The sequence below is a fragment of the Felis catus genome, chromosome F2 (genome assembly GCF_018350175.1).
Source record: "Felis catus isolate Fca126 chromosome F2, F.catus_Fca126_mat1.0, whole genome shotgun sequence".
NCBI classification, from domain to species: Eukaryota; Metazoa; Chordata; class Mammalia; order Carnivora; family Felidae; genus Felis; species Felis catus.
Genome location: NC_058385.1, coordinates 1,069,646 through 1,091,583, shown reverse-complemented (window position 1 = coordinate 1,091,583; position 21,938 = coordinate 1,069,646). Strand labels below are relative to the sequence as shown.

General features: G+C 39.6%; 1 protein-coding gene across 4 annotated transcripts in view; it reads left to right on the top strand.

The window, feature by feature from the left end:
* The window catches only part of PRKDC (protein kinase, DNA-activated, catalytic subunit), a 210,775-nt gene that overhangs the window by 48,801 nt on the left and 140,036 nt on the right, over positions 1-21,938 (top strand). For all 4 annotated transcript variants that reach the window (XM_045050127.1, XM_011291282.4, XM_045050129.1 and 1 more), the window contains 6 exons: positions 1,196-1,303; positions 4,294-4,520; positions 12,666-12,760; positions 14,475-14,574; positions 15,697-15,830; positions 19,542-19,796. In XM_045050127.1, coding sequence (XP_044906062.1) covers positions 1,196-1,303; positions 4,294-4,520; positions 12,666-12,760; positions 14,475-14,574; positions 15,697-15,830; positions 19,542-19,796 — 919 coding nt within the window. The remainder of the gene's footprint in view (positions 1-1,195; positions 1,304-4,293; positions 4,521-12,665; positions 12,761-14,474; positions 14,575-15,696; positions 15,831-19,541; positions 19,797-21,938) is intronic.

Here is a 21,938-nt window from a genome sequence, read left to right as displayed (position 1 = left end):
GTGTATAATTCTTTTGGGGAAAAAAAATAATGCTTTAAGACCAGTTAAACTTTCAAACTGAAAGAAAGGTAAGAGCTTTTACTTTGATTAATCCTTAAAATGGCTTCAAAGGTTAGAAAGCTATTCTTTTGGGGAAAAGTATCCAAGTGCAAGAGGACTCTGTGTTTAGTCTGAATCCCAAGACATTTCACCTGATTTTTGGCCTGGTATACACACCAGTGTGCTTCATTCTTGAGCTCATTGTCAGTGGGGGAGATAAAACTCCCCTAGATTTCTTGGTATTCTGTAGGAGCCTTACTATTTTGAGACACAGAAATGTTGAGGATATAAAGATAGGGAATGTTTGCCTTCACTTCTGCTATAAACTTTTTACTTTTCATGTATAATGAGGATCTGATGTGTAACCGTTTGTCTAGGTAATTGCTGTGTTCCAAAAAGATAAGAATACTTCTTTTATCTCCCCAAGATGTTCACATGGTCACACCAGATGAGGCCACTGGGTTAAGTTCCCCAGGTTCCAGGAAGATAAGTACTGTCTCCCTGGTTATTTCCCTTCAGAAGGAAGGAGTCCAGGCCTTGGATTGTAAAAGCCAGGGACCCACAAGTCTCTCTGCCCCTGGAGAAACTCTGTTTATATTCTAGAACGTTGGAGTAAGAACCCAGGATCCTTTCCATCCCAGCTCCAAGTAGTAAAGATTTTACTCCTTCTTTTTTGGCAGGATGGGAGAGGTGCTTTTTTCTCCCGTATCTCTTCTGTGAAATAGGTTTTGAAGTTTGTCTGTGTAGGGCATTGATCTGATTTCCTTTTGTCACCACAAGGGTGTGAATCAGGATGTAGGGAATAACATGATCATTATTTGCTTTGTAGCTGAATAATGATAATGTCTGTGATCCAGAATACCTTGTATGCATGTTTAGGATCAAATAAAGATAAATATTAAAAAAACAACAATATCTGCCTCCATATTAGAAGAACAGTAAGTTTTAATATGCATATTTTTCTCTGCTGTATTCTAGGAAAAAGAGAAAAAGGAGCTAGAAAGAGCATGTTCCTCATTGAATTTTAACAAGAAAACTAATAAAAAACCATAGGAGTATTATCACTTAATTTTTCCTGTCATTTAAACAGAACTCTATCCAATGTAAAATTACTTTAACATGAAGAAAGTAAACTCTAATGGTATTGTTTCTTCAGGTGACGAGGCAACTATATGAGCCACTAGTTATGCAACTGATTCACTGGTTCACTAACAATAAGAAATTTGAAAGTCAGGATACTGTCGCCTTATTAGAAACAATATTGGTGAGTAATGGTTGATTCTTTTCCTGATGTTTGCATTGTCTAGTTATATGTGATCTATGTTTATAGTTTTATTTATTTATTTATTTTGATAGAGAGATAGAGAATGAGTGAGTGTAGGGGGGAGGGGAGAGAGAATCCCAAGCAGGCTCTGCACTATCAGTGTGGAGCCTGACATGGGACTTGATCTCATGAACTGTTGAGATCATGACCTGAGCTGAAGTTGGGCGCTTAACCAACTGAGCTACCCAGGCACCCTTACTTGATCTATATTTAGAACTTTAAGAAAAGTTACCTGTCCAAATATCAAAATGTAGCAAATAGTTAGGTCATATTGTCTTTTTTCTTTTGTTTTAGTGAATAGGTGAAATGACATTTTAACAGACAGGATGCTGTAATTATTTACTGAAGTGTTGCTTTTATTTTATTTATTTATTTTTTTTAAAGTTTTTTTTTTAATGTTTATTTATTTTTTTTTTTTAATTTTTTTTTCAACGTTTATTTATTTTTGGGACAGAGAGAGACAGAGCATGAACGGGGGAGGGGCAGAGAGAGAGGGAGACACAGAATCGGAAACAGGCTCCAGGCTCTGAGCCATCAGCCCAGAGCCTGACGCGGGGCTTGAACTCCCGGACCGCGAGATCGTGACCTGGCTGAAGTCGGACGCTTAACCGACTGCACCACCCAGGCGCCCCAATGTTTATTTATTTTTGAGAGAGAGTGAGTAGAGGAGGAGGGGCAGAGAGGGAAACACAGAATCCGAAGTGGGATCCAGGCTCGGAGCTGTCAGCATATAACCCCACGTGGGGCTCAAACTCATGGACCGTGAGATCATGACCCGAGCCAAAGTTGTACGCTTAACCAACTGAGCCACCCAGGCGCCCCTACTGAAGTGTTACTTTTAAATATTTGCAAGCAGTGTGCACATTTTTTTGTTCTGTCCTCTTTTTTTGGAGAATAGTTATAAATTGACAAAGTTCATCTAGATTAAGGCTGTGTGTATGTGTGTGTGTGTATGTGTGTGTAGAGTAGGAGTGAATAAGAATGTGCTTGGACTTTTATTAGAGTTGCAGAACGCTCTTTTTAAAAAAATATCTATAGTACAGTAATTAAGAGTAAAAGTAATTTGTTTGAGCTTATCCAGTTTTCTCCTGCATTCAGATTCAACAAGTGAGGAACCTTAGAAACAGTGGCCATTTCCAACAACTGTCCTGAGATTGTAGAGGTAGAATCATTAGGATTGATCACTGGTTCACTGAGGACAGAAGCAGGGAGGTCAGCTTAAAGCCTTAGTGTCATTCGACACTGATTTTATTACAGTTTTCTGAGTTTTTGCAAATAAGTTTACTTTGATTCCTTTAAATGTCATTTTACTTGATTTTTACCTGTTACTTCATCCCTGATTTGGTCTCGTTGTATACTGACTCTGGAATCAGAAGCCCCAGTTAAATGCATAGCAAGTTTGTCCAAACAGACGTTGTGTGTTCCTTGCACGGGAGCATGTTGTGAGGCGGCCTGGGAAGACACGCTGCGCAGAGCAGCAGAACACATGCTCCAGATCCCCCAGGACAGTCCTGATGGTACCGTCCTGATGACAGTCCTGTTGTGTGTGTAATTACAATAGGGCTCTTCCCACTCTTAGAGTTACCCTATGTGGGTGCTGTGTTGTGGTAGTGGAGTTACTGAACATTTTTAAAAAAGTTTTTTTTTTTTCAACGTTTATTTATTTTTGGGACAGAGAGAGACAGAGCATGAACGGGCGAGGGGCAGAGAGAGAGGGAGCCACAGAGTCAGAAACAGGCTCCAGGCCCTGAGCCATCAGCCCAGAGCCCGACGCGGGGCTCCAACTCACGGACCGTGAAATCGTGACCTGGCTGAAGTCGGACGCTTAACCGACTGCGCCACCCAGGCGCCCCTGAACATTTTGAATTAGGATAGTGACCTGATGTCTGTGGTTTAATTCCCTACAGTGTCTACCAGAGAATCCTGCCTAGAATAAATACGTTTAGGTAAATTTAACTTGTGGCTTATTTGCAATTCAGATGGATTTATTCTAATGTTTCCATTCTGAAGTTTCTTTCTTAGTTGTTTCTCTTCCCCTCTTGATCATCGAAGGCGGCTTAAGTAAGGGTTTCAGAAAGAAATCAGATAAGGTCATGATAATGTAAAGTAAGATAGGTGAGAAAAGGAAAGGTAAAGGAGGAAATGTGAAGTTGGTATAGCACTCAAGTGAAAGCATGTCTATAGGTTTCCCGGTAAGAATTGCTAATTCCCTGATATCAGCACATGCATTACTCACCACTGCTCTGAGAAGCAATAAATATCACCTCTTCACATTTCCACAGTTAATTGCTTCTTGAATTCTAATAAGCACTGTAATCAGAGATTTTGCATGTAGCAAATAACTGGGGGTGTTAGGTAGAAGAACTCCCTTATTTCAGTGTTCAATGTAGTTTTTCAAGTTAGATCTTTCCTATATATATCTAAGAGGGAATTATGTCTAGAGGGAAATAAAAATATTCAAATTTCCTTAGCTGTTTTTTTCAGGTATTTAGAGACTATGCCTTTTATGGAGACTGCTTTTACAGAAAGTTATATTTTCAGACCACATCTCCATCTGATTTTTATGTAGCATTACAATTCCCTTGAAACCTAGAGGGATCTTATTTTCTTTAACCTCTGTAAAGCATCACAGATACTGTTATGAGGCAAAGTCAGCAACAAAAACTCTTAGGATGTAGCCTTTGGGTTTCTTCAGGGAAAGTAGAGACTGTTTTGTTGCTACATAATTAAAATATTGTCTCCTTTTTTCATGGATTTATCAGTTTGTTTAAAGGAAAGTGTTTTCATTTCGTCCAAAAGACATTGTTATTAGAGTCTAGATTCTAGACAGATTGGTTTTCTAGTGCTTATTTTTTCTTGAGTAGTGCTCTAAATGAATTTTCACCCAGAGCAGACCAGAGTGTTCAGTTGTTGTATACGTTTTGTTGTAGGATGGAATTGTAGACCCTGTTGACAGTACTTTAAGAGATTTTTGTGGCCGGTGTATTCGTGAATTCCTCAAATGGTCCATTAAGCAGACAACACCGCAGCAGCAGGAAAAAAGTCCAGTAAACACCAAGTCACTTTTCAAGCGACTGTACAGCTTTGCACTTCACCCCAATGCTTTCAAGAGGCTAGGAGCATCACTTGCCTTTAATAATATCTACAGAGAATTCAGGTAAGTAAGCCATGTGACAGGGAAGAGTATAAAAAAGTTCTTTAAATTTTTAGTAGTGATTTTGAAAAGTGACTGGTGTTTATGTATCAATGTATTCATATATCAAACATTTAGTTAATTATGTGTCAGATGCTGTGCTGTTTTCTGGGGATTAAAAAATGAAATGCAGTTTGCATTCAGGAAGCTCAGAAACTACTGAGAAATACATACAAATACATACATACAGCAATACGTACATACAGAAATACATGCAAACAGCAGTCTTGTAAATGCAAAAGAAGACAATCCAGGGTCTTTTGGAGCACAGAAGAGGAGTATCTAATCCAACTTGAGTAGCTTAAAGAAGTCTTCCTATAGCATTTATACTTAGATGAAACTTAAAGGATAAATGGGAACCAGCCAGAGCATTTCATATCAAAGGGATGGGGTAGAGAGAAGAAATAGGGTGGTATATAAGGAGATGAAGACATTTTATATTTCTCAACTGTGGAGTTTGAAGTTTGGAAAGGAATATAGTGAGACTGGCCAGGAGCCTTGGTTTGTAGAGTTAAAAAACGTAGGTCGCTTCTAGTGACAACAAGTCCTTGGAGCAGAGAGCTGCATGGTTAAATTTCCTTCTAAAATTCACCTGCCCATAGCTATATGGAGAGTGGATCTAAGTGACATAAAATGGGGCCAGGACACCAGAGAAGGGGATGTTTCAAGAAGTCCAAGAAAAAGATCATTCGTCCCTGACCTAAGGTTGTAGTAGCGTTTATTCATTCATCTATTATTACTTACTACGAATATCGTATGCTAGTGATGTAAAGACATAGCTAGTGATATGCTATGCTAGTAATATAAAGATATAGCCATTCATGAGGGTTGCATTTGAAAAAAGAGGTAGATAATAATTAATCACATAATTATAAACTTGTTGCTGAAGTCAGTTCTTTTAAGTAGTGGTAGATGATTACTACATAATCTTATAATGAAGAACCTAGCTTTGTTTGGTCCGGATTGCTTCTCTCAGGAAATGGCAGTTAAGATATGAGGGAAGCAATTGTAAAAATAAGATAGATGATAGAGGTAGAGACATGATGGATATAGATGGATGAATAGGAATCTCTGTTTGTGTTTATGTGCACATGCACACTTATATGAAAATTGACTAGAGTTTGAAGCCACTAGGTTATTTTTATCATTTTAAACTGTGAAGTCTATAGGTATAGAAGAGCGTTTAAAAATAAGTGTGAATCTATCACTATTTTCAGATGACATGATACTCTATATAGAAAACCCTAAAGACCACCAAAAAACTATTAGAGCTAATAAATGAATTCAGTAAAGTTGCAGGATACAAAAATCTGTTGCATTTCTATACTTCAGTAACCACTTAGCAGGAAGTGAAATTAAGAAAACAATCCCGTTTATAATTGCATCAAAAAGAATAAAATACCCAGGCATAAATTTAACCAAGGAAATGTAAGACCACAGAGAACCGTAAGACATTGGTGGCAGCAACTGAAGAACACACAAATAAATGGAAAGAGATAGCATGTTCATGGATTGGAAGGATTTATATTGTTAAAATGTTCATACTCCCCAAAGCAATCAATATTTAGTGCAATCCCTATCAAAATTCTAGTGTCATTTTTCACAGAAACCAAACAAATGATCCTAAAATTTGTGTGGAACCACAAAATACATTGAGGAGCCAAAGCACCCTTGAGAAAAAACAAAGCTGGAGGCGTCATGCTGCCTGGTTTCAGACTATACTACAAAAGCTGTAGTAATCAAAGCAGTGTGGTATTGGCATAAAACAGGAAGATCAATGCAACAGAATAGAGAGCCTAGAAATAAACACAGGTAATCATGGTCAATTAATTTTGACACAGGAGCCACGAATAAACAGTGGGAAAAGGAGAGTCTCTTCAGTGTATGTTGGTGTTGGGGAAACAGGACAACTGCATGCAAAAGAATGAAACTAGACTGTTATCTTACACCATACACAAAAATTAACTCAAAATGGATTAAAGACTTGAATGTAAGACCTGAAACCATAAAATTCCTGGAAGAAAACATAGGTGGGTAAGCTGTTTGACGCCAGTTTTGGCTCTGACTCCAAAAGCAAATGCAACAAGTGCAAAAATAAACATGTGGGACTACATCAAGTAAGCTCTTGACAGGAAACCATCAATAAAATTAAAAGGCAACAAAATGTGCTCCGTATCACTAATCATCAGGGAATGCAAATTAAAACCCCAATGAGATATCACTTTACACCTGTTAAAATGGCTACTATGAAAAAGACAAGTAACAAGTGTTAGGAAGGATGTAGAGAAAGGGGAACTCTTGTGCACTGCTGGTAGGAATGTAAATTAGCGTAACGACTATGGAAAATAGTATGGAGGTTCCTCAATAAGAATAGAAGTACCATATGATCCAACAATTCCACTTTTGGGTATTTATCCAAAGGAAATGAAACACAAATTCAAAAAGATATATGCACTCCTATGATTATTGCAGCATTATTTAAATTAGCCGAGATATGAAAACAGCCTAAGTGACCAACATGGATGAATGGATAAAGAAAATGTGGTAAATGGATATGATGGAGTATTATTCAGCCATAAAGAAGAATGAATTCTTGCCATCTGTGAAAACATGGATGGACCTTGAGGGCATTATGTTAAGTGAAATAAGTCAGACAGAGAAAGACAAATACCATATGATCTTACTTATTTGTAAAATCTAAAAAAAAAAAAAAAAAGGACAAGCTCATGCGGTTGGTGGTTGCCACAGGCCAGGAAGAGGGGTAGGCAAAATGGATGATAGAGGTCAAAAGGTACAAACTTCAGTTATAGAGGCATACCTCATTTTATTGTGCTTTGTTTTATTGCTCTTTACAGATACTGCATTTTTTAGAAATTGAGTTTAACTATTGGCTCTATTTTTCCAACAACATTTATTTATTTTGTGTCTCTAAGTCATGTTTTAGAAATTCTCATGTTATTCAAACTTTGTCATTTTTCCTGTATTTGGCATGGTGATCTCTGATTGATGATCTTTGATGTAACTATTGTAATTGTTTTGGGGTAGCAAGAACTGCCATATAAGACAACTTAATTGATAAAGTTGTCTGTGTTCTGACAGCTTCACCAACTGGCTGTTCCCCCATTTCTCTCCCCCTCCTTGGGCCTCTGTATTCCCTGTGACACAACAATATTGAAATTAGGCCACTTAATAACTCTATAATGGCCTCTAAGTGTTCAAGTGAAAGGAAGAGTTGCGTGTCCCTTGATTTAACTCAAAAGTTAGAAATCATTAAGCCTAGTGAGGAAGGCCTATCAAAAGTCAAGATAGGCTGACAGCTAGGCCTCTTACACCTGTTAGACAAGTAGTGAATGCCAAGGAAATGTTCTTGAAGGAAATTAAAGCTGCCACTTCTGTGAACACTTGGATGATAAGAAAGCGAACCCGGGTTATTGCTGATATGGAGAAGGTTTAGTGGTCTGGATAGAAGATCAAACCAGCCACAAAACTCCCTTAAGCCAAAGCCTAATCCAGAGCAAGGCACACTGTCTTCAGTTCTGTGAAGGCTAAGAGAGGTGAGGAAGCTTCAGAAGAAAAGTCTAAGCTAGCAGAGCGTTTGTGAGGTTTAAGGAAAGAATAAATCTTCATAACATTAAAGTGCCAGATGAAGCAGCAAGTGCTGATAAGTTATGCAGAAGATCTGGCTAAGATAATGAAGATGCCCATGCTAAACAACAGATTTTCAGTGAAGATGAAACAGCCTTCTATTGGAAGAAGGTGCCATCTAGGACTTCTGTAGCTAGAGAGGAGTCAATGCCTGGCTTCAAACAACATCTCCTGTTAGGGGCTAACCTAGCTGGTGACTAAGTTAGAGCCAGTGCTGTTTACCATTCCAAAAATCATAGGGCCTTGCAGAGTTAGGCTAAATCTACTCTTACCTGTGCTCTCTAAATGGAACAGCAAAACCTGGATGCCAACACATCTGTTCACAATCTGGCTACTGAATGTTTCAAGTCCACTGTTGAGACCTACTGCTCAGAAACAGATTCCTTTCAAAATATTACTGCTCAGTGACCATGCACCTGGTCACCCAAGAGCTCTGATGGAGAGGCACCATGAGATTATATGTTTTCATGACAGCCACACAATATCCATTCTGCAGTTAATGGATCAAAGAGTAATTTTGACTTTCAAGTCTTTTTTTTTTTTTTTTTTTTTTTAATAAGCTTTATGCCCAGTGTGGGGCTTGAACTCACAACCCTGAGATCAAGAGTCACATGCTCCATTGAGCCAGCCAGGTGTCCTGACTTTTTATTTAAGAAATATATTTCATAAGGCTATAGATGCCATAGAGAGTGATTTGTCTGATGAATCTGGGCAAAGTAAATTGAAAGCCTGGAAAGAATTCACTGTATTAGTGAATTCACATTTCTTTATTAAGAACATTCGCGGGGCGCCTGGGTGGCGCAGTCGGTTAAGCGTCCGACTTCAGCCAGGTCACGATCTCGCGGTCCGTGAGTTCGAGCCCCGCGTCAGGCTCTGGGCTGATGGCTCAGAGCCTGGAGCCTGTTTCCGATTCTGTGTCTCCCTCTCTCTCTGCCCCTCCCCTGTTCATTCTCTGTCTCTCTCTGTCCCAAAAAATAAATAAACGTTGAAGAACATTCGCAATTCTTGGGAAGAGGTGAAAATATCAACACTCATAGGAGTTTGGAAAAAGTTGGTTCCAGCCCTCATGGATGAGTTTGAGGGGTTCAGGACTTCACTGGAAGAAGTAACTGGATGTGATAGAAATAGCAAGAGAACTAGAATTAGAAGTGGAGCCAGAAGATGTGACTGAATTGTTGCAATCTCATGATCAAACTTGAATGGATGAGGAGTTGCATCTTAGGGATGAGCAAAGAAAATGGTTTCTTGAGATGGAATCTCTTCCTGGTGAAGATGCTGTGAAGATTGTTGAAATGACAACAAAGGATTTAGAATATTACATACACTTAGTTGATAAAATAACAGGCTTTGAGAGGATTGGTTCCAGTTTTGAAAGAGGTCCAACTATGGGTAAAATGCTACCAAACAGCATCACATGCTACAGAGAAATTGTGTCTGAAATGAAGAGTTAATCAATGCAGCAAACTTCATTGTTGTCTTAGGTGAAGAAATTGTCACAGTCACCCAGCCATGAGCAGCCGTGACCATGACCCTGACTGTAGCAGTCAACACTGAGACAAGACCCTCTACCAGCAAAGTAATTATGACTTGCTGAAAACTCAGAAGATGGTTAGCATTTTTTAGCAATAAAGTATTTTTAATTAAGTTATGTACAATTTTTTAGACACAACACTATTGTGCTCTTAATATATAGTACAGTATGAACATAAGTTCATATGCCCTGGCGAACCAAAAAATTCACTTTACTCCCTTTATTGAGATCATTGCTTTCTTTTGGTTGCCTGGAATCAAACTCATAATACCTCTGAGGTGCCATACTGTAGAGTATGGTGACCATAGTTAATACTGTATTGCATATTTCAAAGTTGCTAGGAGAGTAGATTTTAACTGTGCACGTCACAAGGAAAAAGACTTTGTATGTTATGGATGTTAACTAGACTTACTGTGGTGATCATATTGTAATATACACAAATCTGGAGTCATTATGTTGTGCTCCTAGAAGTAATATAATGTTGTATGTCAGTTATGCCTTACTTAAAAAAACTGTGTAAAGTTTGTCGAATAATAATAAAGCAAGTTCTTGTATACTCCTACCTAGGTTAAGAAATAGAGTATTTTCAGCATTTTATACCCTCCTCTGCACTGAACTAATCATTCTTCCTTTATATTACTTATTCCCCTTTCTTTTTTGTTTCATTTTGTGTGTATGTGCCCTAACGGATATACTCTTGCATTTTGAAAAGCTGTGAAGGTCAGTGTTTTCATTGTTAGGTGAAGTATCCTGGGATAATCCGCTCCGTGGAGACTAGTTGGCTGTTGCTCCATGAGCGATTACAGGAGCCCATTCCAAGGAAACAGAGTGACAAGGTTCATGTCGGTTTTAGAAAGCACAGCTCTCCAGAATGGTGTGAAGTAGACTGCTAGCTGACATCAGGGAGAAATATCGTCTGAGGGTGTGGACTGCCCTTGAATTGCAGCATCTCACTTCCCAGGAGTCCATCCCCCATATGTCAGGAGCATGTCAAAGCAAAATTCTCTTGTGGGATAAATGAGCACTGTCAACTGATCCAGGCTGAAATTGGACAGAAGAACTTCACCTGATCATGGCAGGCCAGGTTAAGAGTGGAATTTGGGCCATATTCCTTCCAGGTTGAAAAACCCATAGGGGCGCCTGGGTGGCTCAGTCAGTTAAGCTTCCGACTTCAGCTCAGGTCGTGATCGCGCGGTTTGTGAGTTTGAGCCCCGCACCGGGCTCTGTGCTGACAGCTCAGAGCCTGGAGCCTGCTTCAGATTCTGTGTCTCCCCCTCTCTCTGCCCCTTTCCTGCTCATGCTCTGTGTCTCTCTGTCTCTCAATAATAAATAAACGTTAAAAAAAAATTAAAAAAAAAAAAGAAAAACCCAGAATAATGGTGTTTTGGTGGAGATGGCCGTTAACCAGTCTCTTTCTTGGGTCTCGTGTCTGAATCAACTTGTGTCTCCTCTTGAATATCCCCTTTACTTCTTTCCTGTGTTTGATCCTTTGTTTTCTTTTCCTCTGTTGTCTTCTTTTTTGGATATTCTCATTTGTTGGATCACATTCCAAGAGGCTTTTTGAGAGAGGTACATGAGAGACAAATTTTTTGAGACCTTGCATGTTGAGTAATATAAAAACAAGTTCTGTCTCCTTTCTGCATGCTGGTAAACTGTTTTGCACACCTTTCTTTGGAAGCACAGTTCTGAGTTATCATTTTGTCATGCCATTTCTCTACTTACCTACTTTTACCTCGTGTTGATACCTAAGATCAAAGCTATTGAACTCAGCCCGGCCTTCCAAGACCTCTCCAACTTTTTCAGTGTCATCCCCAAACTGCTGTTCCAAATGAACCTCTTTACTTATAGTTCTGCTCATTTGCTTGCTGTTTCCTGTGTTTTCCATCTTGCTTCTACATCTTTGCCCCATAGCATACATTTATTGGTACTGTCCTTTATTTTCAGTGTCAGGTCTGGGTGTGCGACACTGGGAGATGTGGAGCTTGTAGAGTTCTGACGGGCCCTGCCCCTCCTAGGATTCAAACTTAAGGAAGGAAGGAAGGAAGGAAGGGAGGGAGGGAGGGAGGGAGGGAGGGAGGAAGGAAGGAAGGAAGGAAGGAAGGAAGGAAGGAAGGAAGGAAGGAAGGAACGAGTTCAGTACTCCTGCCAAACCAAACACCAGTTAGTAATTCTTACTGTAAGGGTTCCATCTTCTAGCACCTCGCTCCAGTTCGTTTGCTCCAGGAACGCGCTTCTTCCCAGTGGGCGGTACAGTGACCCAGCACTTCATCACACAAGTAGAACTTGCAATTCATACTTTTCTCTGAACTCCTCTAAGATTTAGTGCCTAGCCCTGTCACTTTATACTGAATCATTTACTGTCCTGTGTTATTAAGGGACAAAATTTCCAGGGAGAGATCTGGCCTCTGCCTTTCACCCACCCATGAGTTTACCCTTTATAAGAAGATGGTCCACAGACACTATTGACTGAATTAATTATTTCCATTTGCCTGACGTGGTTCTAAAAGGCTTAGTGTTTACTGTTGATGTTAACTTACTTTTGGATTGGATGAGAGCTTTTGAAATTCTTTGATTTTGAAAGAATGTGGATATGGTATGAGATCTTCTTTTCTATTAATTTTAATGAGGTGTGTGGAAGTGTGGTCAGAACAGTGGTTCCAAGGTTATGTGCTATGAGCAGTTCCACAGATGGAAGGGTACTTGTATGCAGAGAAAAAGCCAGTACCGCGTCTTTTGGTTTATGTAGTTTTTGATCTGCTCTTGAGGAAGTTTTCTTTTTTGAAAAGCATTTGTTGTCACAGGTTTTAAAACATTTGAGCCATTTTTTAAAGACAAATTTAATTTGTGTATTTTTTTGATAACTTTTTTCCTTTGTCACTTCTGCTTTATTGTTTTTCCTAGAATATTGAAGTTCAGTACTCTTTATTTTACAGGGAAGAAGAATCTCTAGTAGAACAGTTTGTGTTCGAAGCATTGGTTATATATCTGGAAAGTCTGGCCTTAGCACACACAGATGAGAAATCCTTAGGTAGGTCTTACCTGAGCTTTTTGGTTGCATGCCACTTGTTAACCTGACAAGTTTTCAAGAGCTTTTCCATTCAGGAGTTAAGCCTCAGGTAGTTCTTCATAAGATGATGCTTTTTTTCCTCCCATCTCCTCATTTAGGATGATAAGTGTGAAGGGGGGATATGCCCCTCCAGTACCTCTAATGCAGTTTGTGTAAGTCTTCAATGCTCACCTCCTCTAAGACTCACCTTGTGCCCTTGGTGGCCACTGAGCTTCACCCCTGGCTGGTCAGAGATCCCACCCAGGGCAGGTGGGACAGTTTTATTGTGCAGCTCCAACGAAGCCAACCAGTTACTATGATGACACAAAATGTGAGAATATACGATTGCACCATGTAAAGAAAGCTGGTTGTAATAGCCACTGAAAAGGGGAATATAGATCTCATTACAAGAATGTGATAAAGCTATTTCTACCATAATTAAGAAATAATGTAAAATAGTCAGAAATAGACTTACTATGAGAGTAATAGATGGTCGTTTTTACAATTATATTCTGTCCTGTAGTCAGTATGAGTATTGTGGAATTTCTGGGCTGGAAGGCTTCTTAGACATCTTACCAGAGAACGTAAGTGACTGCTGTAGCTTACATAGCTGTGTGTGACAGAACTTCTCTTTGACTTACTCAGATTTTATTTTCTGTTGTTTTCTGTTTTTTTTGAAAGACAGGTTGAGCTCTATTATCTTTCATGTAGATAGCCTGCTGTGGGTAAAAATGCTTAAAATTTGATCCTTGCGATCAAAGAGCTTAAAATTGCTCTGTTTATCTTGACATCTTATATAGGTGTATTTGTCAACAAGTGAAACTTGACTCTTAAAAATCACTGCCATGTTTTCAAAGCATAGAAAGAAAACTTTTTCTTAGTAATAGAACTCAGGTTGGGTAAGGCTCCTTTCCTAAATAACCCAAGATGTTTGTGAATGGTTTTACTCATTTGCTTTGATTCTCCTTCAGCGCCTGTATTAAGCTATAATACAAGTGGGTTTTTTTTTTTTTTTTATTTAAAAAAAAATTTTTTTTAATGTTTACTTCTGAGGGAGAGAGTGTGAGTGGGGGAGGGTCAGAGAGAGAGGGAGACACAGAATCCAAAGCAGTCTCCAGGCTCTGAGCTGTCAGCACAGAGCCCGACACGGGGCTCGAACCCACGTGAGATCATGACCTGAGCCGAAGCTGGATGCCTAACCAACTGAGCCACCCAGGTGCCCCTAAGCTATAATATGGTTTAACCTACATACAAAGAAGGCAAGGTCAAGGAATTTATAACCCCTAAATAATAGCCTTAAATTGAGGTACACAGGATCTGGCCTGGCATGCGGGTTTTGTAATGCCTGTACAGTCCTCCACCTCAGATCCATTATGTGAGTCTGTGCTTTGACTGGCTGAGGGCTGCTGGAACAGTTTCTTAGTAGGTACAGTGTTGCTGTGTGTGAGTGTGTTTGTGTGTTTGTGCATGTGCACTATACTCTCCTGCAGTCTTAAATGTGGGTTTCGGTTTTGTTTTGGGACAGTGTAAATCGTTTATTTAAATTTTGTTTTCTGAGGGATGAAACGATATTAACTCTATTGTAAAATTACCTTTTTAGTTAAAAAAATTAGGTTGATAAATGTATAATACCAATTTGTTAACAATAACCAGCTATATAACTCCTTTGGAAATGTATTTTTATACTCGAGAACAGGTACAATTCAGCAGTGTTGTGATGCCATTGATCACCTGAGGCGTATCATTGAAAAGAAGCATGTATCTTTAAACAAAGTTAAAAAAAGACGTAGGCCACGGTAGGTGATATTGCTTCCTTTTTAAATTTTTTTCCAGCATAAAACTAATTCTCAGTTAACGAAAGAAAATCTGGAAGGAATGTGTGGAAGCATAGAGAATTTAAGGAATGTGGAAATGTGGAATGTGTGGAAATAGGCGTAGTCAATTTCTAGGACACTAAAAACTTTGTGTTTGAAAATGCTTGGTTTAAGGTATAAACTTGTAACTGAAACATTTATTTTGAGTACAGATTTGGTGTGGAATTAACTTGACTAGAAAATGCATGAACTATTGTAGAGTAAATTTGAAATATAAGAACTGAAATATTGAAATGGTAGCATTTTAACAGTCATGGAAATTTAGAATTATGAAATGAAGCTACCTAAAGCTAAGACTGGCTTATTAACCAGTGGTCGCCAGTCTTCTCTCTTTCCATTCTAGCAAGGTCTCCCATCAGGATGGGATGTGCCATGCATCAGCCCCTCTAGATCTGTGGATCTGTGTGGGGTGTCCGGGATGTCCACTGGCTGCTACCACTGTGTAGAAGTATTGGCACATGTAAATTGGATATTAGTATTTCCTCTGTTGTTTTAAAATTGATTCTTTCAGATCCTGTTGTTAACTTTTGACCTCTCTAGATCATTGGTTCTCAATCTGAAGCAGTGATCAGAATTACTTGAATGTTTTGTTAAAACACAAGTTGCTGGGCCCTGGCCCCAGAATCTTCCAGCAGGTCCAGAACAGGGCCAGTAATTTGCATTTCTGCCAAGTTTACAGATATATTGATGCTGCCAGGTCAGGGGCCACAATTTGAGACGCACTACTTTAGGTCTCAGATCCCTTTTTGTTTTAAGGTACATTGAAAAGGAAACATGAAAATATTGGTGCTGTTGTTTTAAGAAATGTTTTTAAATTTTTTCCTCAAAAAAAATTGAAGATAAGCAGCATTTAGGACCTATTTAACCTGTGCCATTTTGATTGTATGCTAATGATAATACATTAAAAATAAATTGAATGCCTTTTGATGAGGTTTCTACATGTATTAGTATGGCAAAATTGAGTATATGATTTCTAGATTCTTGGGTTAGCTAAATGTTAAATGTTGGGGCGTGCATTAAATATATTGTGTCGTCTCCACATAGAGGATTTCCACCCGCGGCATCATTGTGTTTACTAGATGTGGTCCACTGGCTGTTAGCCCACTGTGGGAGGCCCCAGACGGAATGTCGACACAAATCCATAGAACTGTTTTATAAATTTGTTCCTTTACTGCCAGGTATTGTGATCTTTAAGTCTTATAAATTATGGGTTTTGCTTTTACCAGTAGTTTAGAGATGTGTACTTATTTAAAATGTAAGCTTTCCATTATTCAGATGAATGTAACAAATGTTCCTAATAAAAAGATAAGTATGTTTAATAACCATTATGGATCGTTTGCATGGCAAAGGGTAAACTATGGGCTGTACGTTTCACAAAGATTTACAGAAAGAAAGAAAAAAATGCTAATTTGATGTCGAATGATATAAAGGAAATAAATTTAGAATATCCCAGTATCTTTTTTATTCTACTACATTTTTGCTTTTCTATCTCATTTAAAAGAAATGAAGAAGAGTTGGATAACCATTGCGGTTGTCAACATGATACTCAGTTAAGATTTAGAAATTGTATTTATAGTTAATGAAATACTGCAATGTTTTTATTTCACCATGTGATTAATGAGAAATTGTTAGACTCCTAAATCTGAATGATCTCAGATTACTGTGAGATTAAAGGAAAGCAATGAGCTTGTGCTTATTAAATAACTATTACACTCAGTCATTAAATTGTACTTACAGTCTTGAAATAATTACTAAATTTCTTAGGAATAAATGTATTGTTCTGTTTTCTCCAGTAAGTCCAAACCGAGGTTTGGGAGCGTGGGTCTAGGGAAGCTGTGCCTCAGGACAGACCCAGGCCCTGGCTTCCCCCTGTAGAGTGCACTGTGCACGAGTCCAGAACCAAGATGTTCTGTGGTGTGTGTGTCTGGATAAGAAAAGTGACAGTGCACTACAAATCATGAGAAAGAGCCAGTCTTTTTAGAAAATGGGGTAGAGTACTACTTTGGGGCTTTTTCCTCATGGAAGAAGAGGTGAAAATTACTTGGTATAGTTCTAAAACGTAGAAGATTATACATTTTTTATACTATGGAATATATTATGTTATATACTATAGATTATATAGCATATATTACAATTCTATTTGTACTACATATACTATTTGGTATACAAACATGTAGTATATATTTGCTTATTGCCTCTAGTTAACAAAGTTAGTTTCTTTTTTTTTTTAAGTTTATTTTGAGAGAGAGAGAGAGAGAGCATGACTAGAGGAGGGGCAGAGAGAGAGGGAGAGAGAGAATCCCAAGCAGGCTCCATGCTATCAGTGCAGATCCTGATGTGGGGCTTGAACTCACAAACTGCAAGATCTTGACCTGAACCGAAACCAAGAGTTGGCCACCCAGGTGCCCCTGCAAAGTTAGTTTTCTTACGTTGTCATTGTCGCAACAGTCCTGTAAAGTCCATGAAGATTGGATGAGGTGGAGAGGTGGGGCATGTTTTCCTTATTTGTAAAGGAAACTTCGGCCCAGATACTATGTCAGTGGAACTAGTTGGCAGACCCGTCCTCCCTCCAGGTTGGGTCTCTGGCTCTCCTGTAGCCCACACAATTTCCAGTGACATCAGCTTGACTGATCCCATACATTTCTGTTGTTCTTAACTGCCTACAATAGGGACCTCACATATTTTCACTGAAGTAAGTGGAGCTCTGCCTCTCAGAATTGTTTCCGTTACACAAAGCATGCCAAGTAGTAGGTGAACCTTGGCCTATTGCTGACATATACTTTGCATAAAAGGGATGAGCATTCCTTGGCTTATCTCCTCTGTGCCCTCCAGTTGTGCTTCCACCTCTCTCTCTGCTATATTTAACTCCTAGTGGTGTTTTGGGTTTTTGTGAAGGTTTTTTAAAATTCCAGTTAGTTAACATACAGTGTTGTATTAGTTTCAGGTGAGTAATATAGGGATTCAACACTTCCATATATTACCTGGTGCTCAGCAAGCCAAGTATACTCCTTACCCGCCACCTGTTTAACTGATCCTCCCTCCCCACTTCTGTCTGGTAACCATCAGTTTGTTCTCTGTAGTTAAGAGTCTGTTTCTTGGTTTGCTTCTCTTTTTTTCTCCCCTGTGTTTATTTGTTTTGTTCTTAAATTCGACACTTGAGGGAGATCATACGGTATTTATCTTTCTCTGACTTACTTCACTTGGCATTAATAGTCTCTAGCTGCGTCCATGTCATTGTAAATGGCAAGATTTCATTCTTTTTTGTGACTGAATAATATTGATACCACATTGCTTCCTTATCCATTCATCAACCAGTGGACACTTGGGCTGCTTCCATATCTTGGCTGTTGTCAGTAAAGCCGCCTCCAGTGATTTTTAAGGGACAGTGTTAAGTGTCTCTTTATTGATTGATTGGTTGGTTGATTGACTGAGAGAGCGATGCAGTGGGGGCGGAGCAGAGGGAGAGAGAATCTCAAACAGGCTTCACACTCAGTGTGGAGCCCGATGCGGGGCTCGATCCCATGACCGTCAGATCATGCATGATCTGAGACAAAATCAAGAGTCAGCTGAGCCACTCTTTAGTGCCCTACAGGAGTACACTGTCACCAGGTGTGCTAGGTAATGACATGTGCAGGCATGTCCCTATGACATGTGTCAGGGGCTTCTGACTTCTGATGTTCATGTTGGATGGAAAGCCAGGGTCACAGCAGCTATAGTTTTGAGGAGGAGACTGAGGAGGTAGGGATCTGGGACAATTCCCAGCAGTCGGGATATGCTTTCCCAGGCCCATCCGTTCTCTGTGTTCCCTTGTCCTCTCCTTTCTCTATGCCTGTCTTTCTCTGTCCTTCCTGTACTTTCTCTTCTATGACTCTTAGCTAGCGTGTGAGAGAGAACTTAAATATTATTTTTACCCATTATTAGTTTTATTTTCTTTGTCAGTTTTTAGTGAAAATAATGGAAAGTTTGATGTTTCTGTCTAAAACAAACCCTGAAAACATGATATTGAATCTTTGCTTGTATAGCTAATAGGTATTTTTTTTAACACAATAGGGAAACTGTTTCTTACTACATCAGAAATACTTTATTGTTTTGCATTCTTCTTTAACTTCATTAGAATCAGGATGATTTGACCTTTTGAGAGTCCCTGATTTCAGAGCATGCAAAATAAAATTTAATATTTTTCATTTTCAGTTTAGAAAATGATTGATACCTGAAAGAAAAGATGTCTTTTAAAACAAATAATTTGAGTCTTTTATTTAGCAAAAACTGCCCTGTGTGATATTATAAGCACTTTTTCAAATATTAACTACTTCATTAATCTTTGAAGGAACCTCAAAGGTAAATATTGTTAAGATGAGAAAACCGAGACACAAGAGAGGCAAGGTCCACACAGCCAGGAAGTAGGATAGGAACTTGAGAGTGGCAGTGCTCTTTTTGTGTTTATTCTTTAAATTGATCCTGAGAAAAGGGACAATAGTTTTCAAGAAAAAAGGCAAGGGAAAGGATAGGACATTTATAGCTGTGCAAATGGTATCCAGCCATTTTTATAATGGTTAAAGTAACTGAAGAGAATGGCTTTGGTGGAAAGACCTTGGCAGTAATTACAGTGAACCAAGTTATGATTCCTATGGTTAAAAAAAAAAAGATTATCCCTTATCATTCTGAAATGTTACTGCTCTGGTAGATGCTTCAGATGGGACTTTTATGGAAACTATATTTGAAGTACTCTGATATTGCCAGCCTGGTTCTGCTCTGGTTCTTTTTGTTAACATATCCTACTTAATTCTAGCTTTATTATTGTTTTTTATTATTATTATTTATTACAGTGATTAATTTTAATCATGCGAAAGTCATTTGTATGTGTGTTTTAATCTTGTTTCTTTTTTAAGGCAACAAATCACCTTCTTTGTGGCTGAAAGAGATTCTCAAGAGCAAAGATCCTTCCTTTCTCATAAACATGTTTGAGGGTGGTGGAGGAGGCTGTGGTCGGCCGTCAGGCATCCTTGCTCAGCCCACCCTCTTCCATCTGCAAGGGCCGTTCAGCCTGCGAGCTGCCCTGCAGTGGATGGACATGCTTCTGGCGGCGCTGGAGTGCTACAACACCTTCACTGAGAAGAAAACCCTCACGGCACCTGAGGTCCTGGGTGGGTAACACCTGCGCACGTTGCTGTGGTCCAGTGCTGCCTGGAGCCATTCCGGGCAAAAGTGCAGCGGGGTCTTTGACTAGACAGATGCCCCTGTCAGCATCATAGTTAACAAGGGCGATAAGAGGAGCGTTTATTCAGTCGCTGCGTTATCCTTTAAGCTCACGTGAGGGCGAGAGTCTGGTGCACACGACTGAGGCCGTGGACGCCTGTCTGGCGTCTCTACTTCTTTTGTGTCCTGAACAGGTTCTTGATGGCCCTCTTGCCAAGTGGCCTTTTGAGGCTGTCGTTTGCTTTAGCACATTACAGGAGTTCTTCCTGGGCACCTGGCTGGCTCAGTCAACAGAGCATGTGACTCTTCGTCCCGGGGTTGTAGGTTTGAGCCCCTTTTGGGTGTAGAGATTACTTAAAAATAAAATATTTTAAAAAAAGCGTTTATCGGGGCACCTGGGTGGCTCAGTCGGTTAAGCGTCTGACTTCAGCTCTGGTCATGATCTCACTGTCTGTGAGTTCGAGCCCCACATCAGGCTCTGTGCTGACAGCTCAGAGCTTGGAGCCTGCTTCAGATTCTGTGTCTCTCCCTCCCTCTGCCCTCCCCTGCTCATGCTCTGTCTCAGTCTGTCTCAAAAATAAATAAAAACATTAAAAAAAAAAAGTGTTGATAAAATAAAAGAGTTCCTCCTAACATGAGGCTCTGTGATCTTATGTTTCTGAGTGGCATGTCTTCATTTTTCTTGCATTTTCCTATTCCTTAGTGTTTTTACTGTAGTATGATGATAACAGTGTTGTTTGCAAAGGATAGAATGCAGGGTGGAGTGTTTGGTGTGCTCCTTGGCCCGTGCCGGGAAGAAGGAGATGGCAGCCTCCGTCCTTCACGTGATCTAAACGGGACCTGGGAAAGCAGGGGGTGGTTCCTGGGAGGTGCATCTCTGAGAATACAGCATCTGCAGCCAACTGTAGCTGACAAGTGCGCTCTAGGCTTCGAGGTTCTCTGAGCAGGCTGTTTGGGGTGTCCACCGAAATCCTCTCTCGTGGGCTAAATATCCAGCTTGCCACTCAGAACATGATATGTTATTTCAATGATTTTCAGTGTAGACAGAGCATCCATTCTGGTAGTGGTGCTGGTTGGCTAAAGGAACTACCAGTCTCTCTTTAATTCTGTCAGAGGTGAGGTCTGTGTCTTGGGGATTTGGGAAAAAGAACCAGGTTGTCTTGTTGTCTTTCTTTTAGCTTGAGAAAGTTGGAACCAAACATGGTGGGGTGTGTGTAATGTGTGTGCACGCACACACACTGGGGTTCCGGAAAACAGATTTTATACCATTTTGAGAAGATCTGACTCTCTAGTATGGGATTCTGCATGATTCTAGTATGGGAATCTCAGAGGGATAGGTCAGAAAAGTTCTGAAACTTTAAAAATAGCAATAGTGGGGCACCTGGGTGGCGCAGTCGGTTAAGCGTCCGACTTCAGCTCAGGTCACGATCTCGCGGTCCGGGAGTTCGAGCCCCGCGTCGGGCTCTGGGCTGATGGCTCAGAGCCTGGAGCCTGTTTCCGATTCTGTGTCTCCCTCTCTCTCTGCCCCTCCCCTGTTCTTGCTCTGTCTCTCTCTGTCCCAAAAATAAATAAACGTTGAAAAAAAAATTTTTTTTAAATAAAATAAAATAAAAATAGCAATAGTAGCTATTCAGTTGCAAATAGTACCTTCAATTTGTTGTGTTTTTTTTTTTAATTTTTTTTTTTTAACGTTTATTTTACTTTTGAGACAGAGACAGAGCATGAACGGGGGAGGGTCAGAAGGAGAGGGAGACACAGAATCGGAAGCAGTCTCCAGGCTCTGAGCCATCAGCCCAGAGCCCGACGTGGGGCTCGAACTCACGGACTGTGAGATCATGACCTGAGCCGAAGTCGGACGCTCAACTGACTGAGCCACCCAGGCGCCCCCTAAATTTGTTTTAAGAGATCTCATATATCATTTTGAAAATTTAAGAAAACAAAAAAAAGTATAGGAAATATGTAAAACCTAATTGCATATTCCCTAGTGACAGACACTAAGACAGTTTAGTGTCTACTTTTTAAAACTTTTTCTATGCGTATAATATATATATTTAAAATTATTTTTATTTTTTAACATAATGGGTCATATG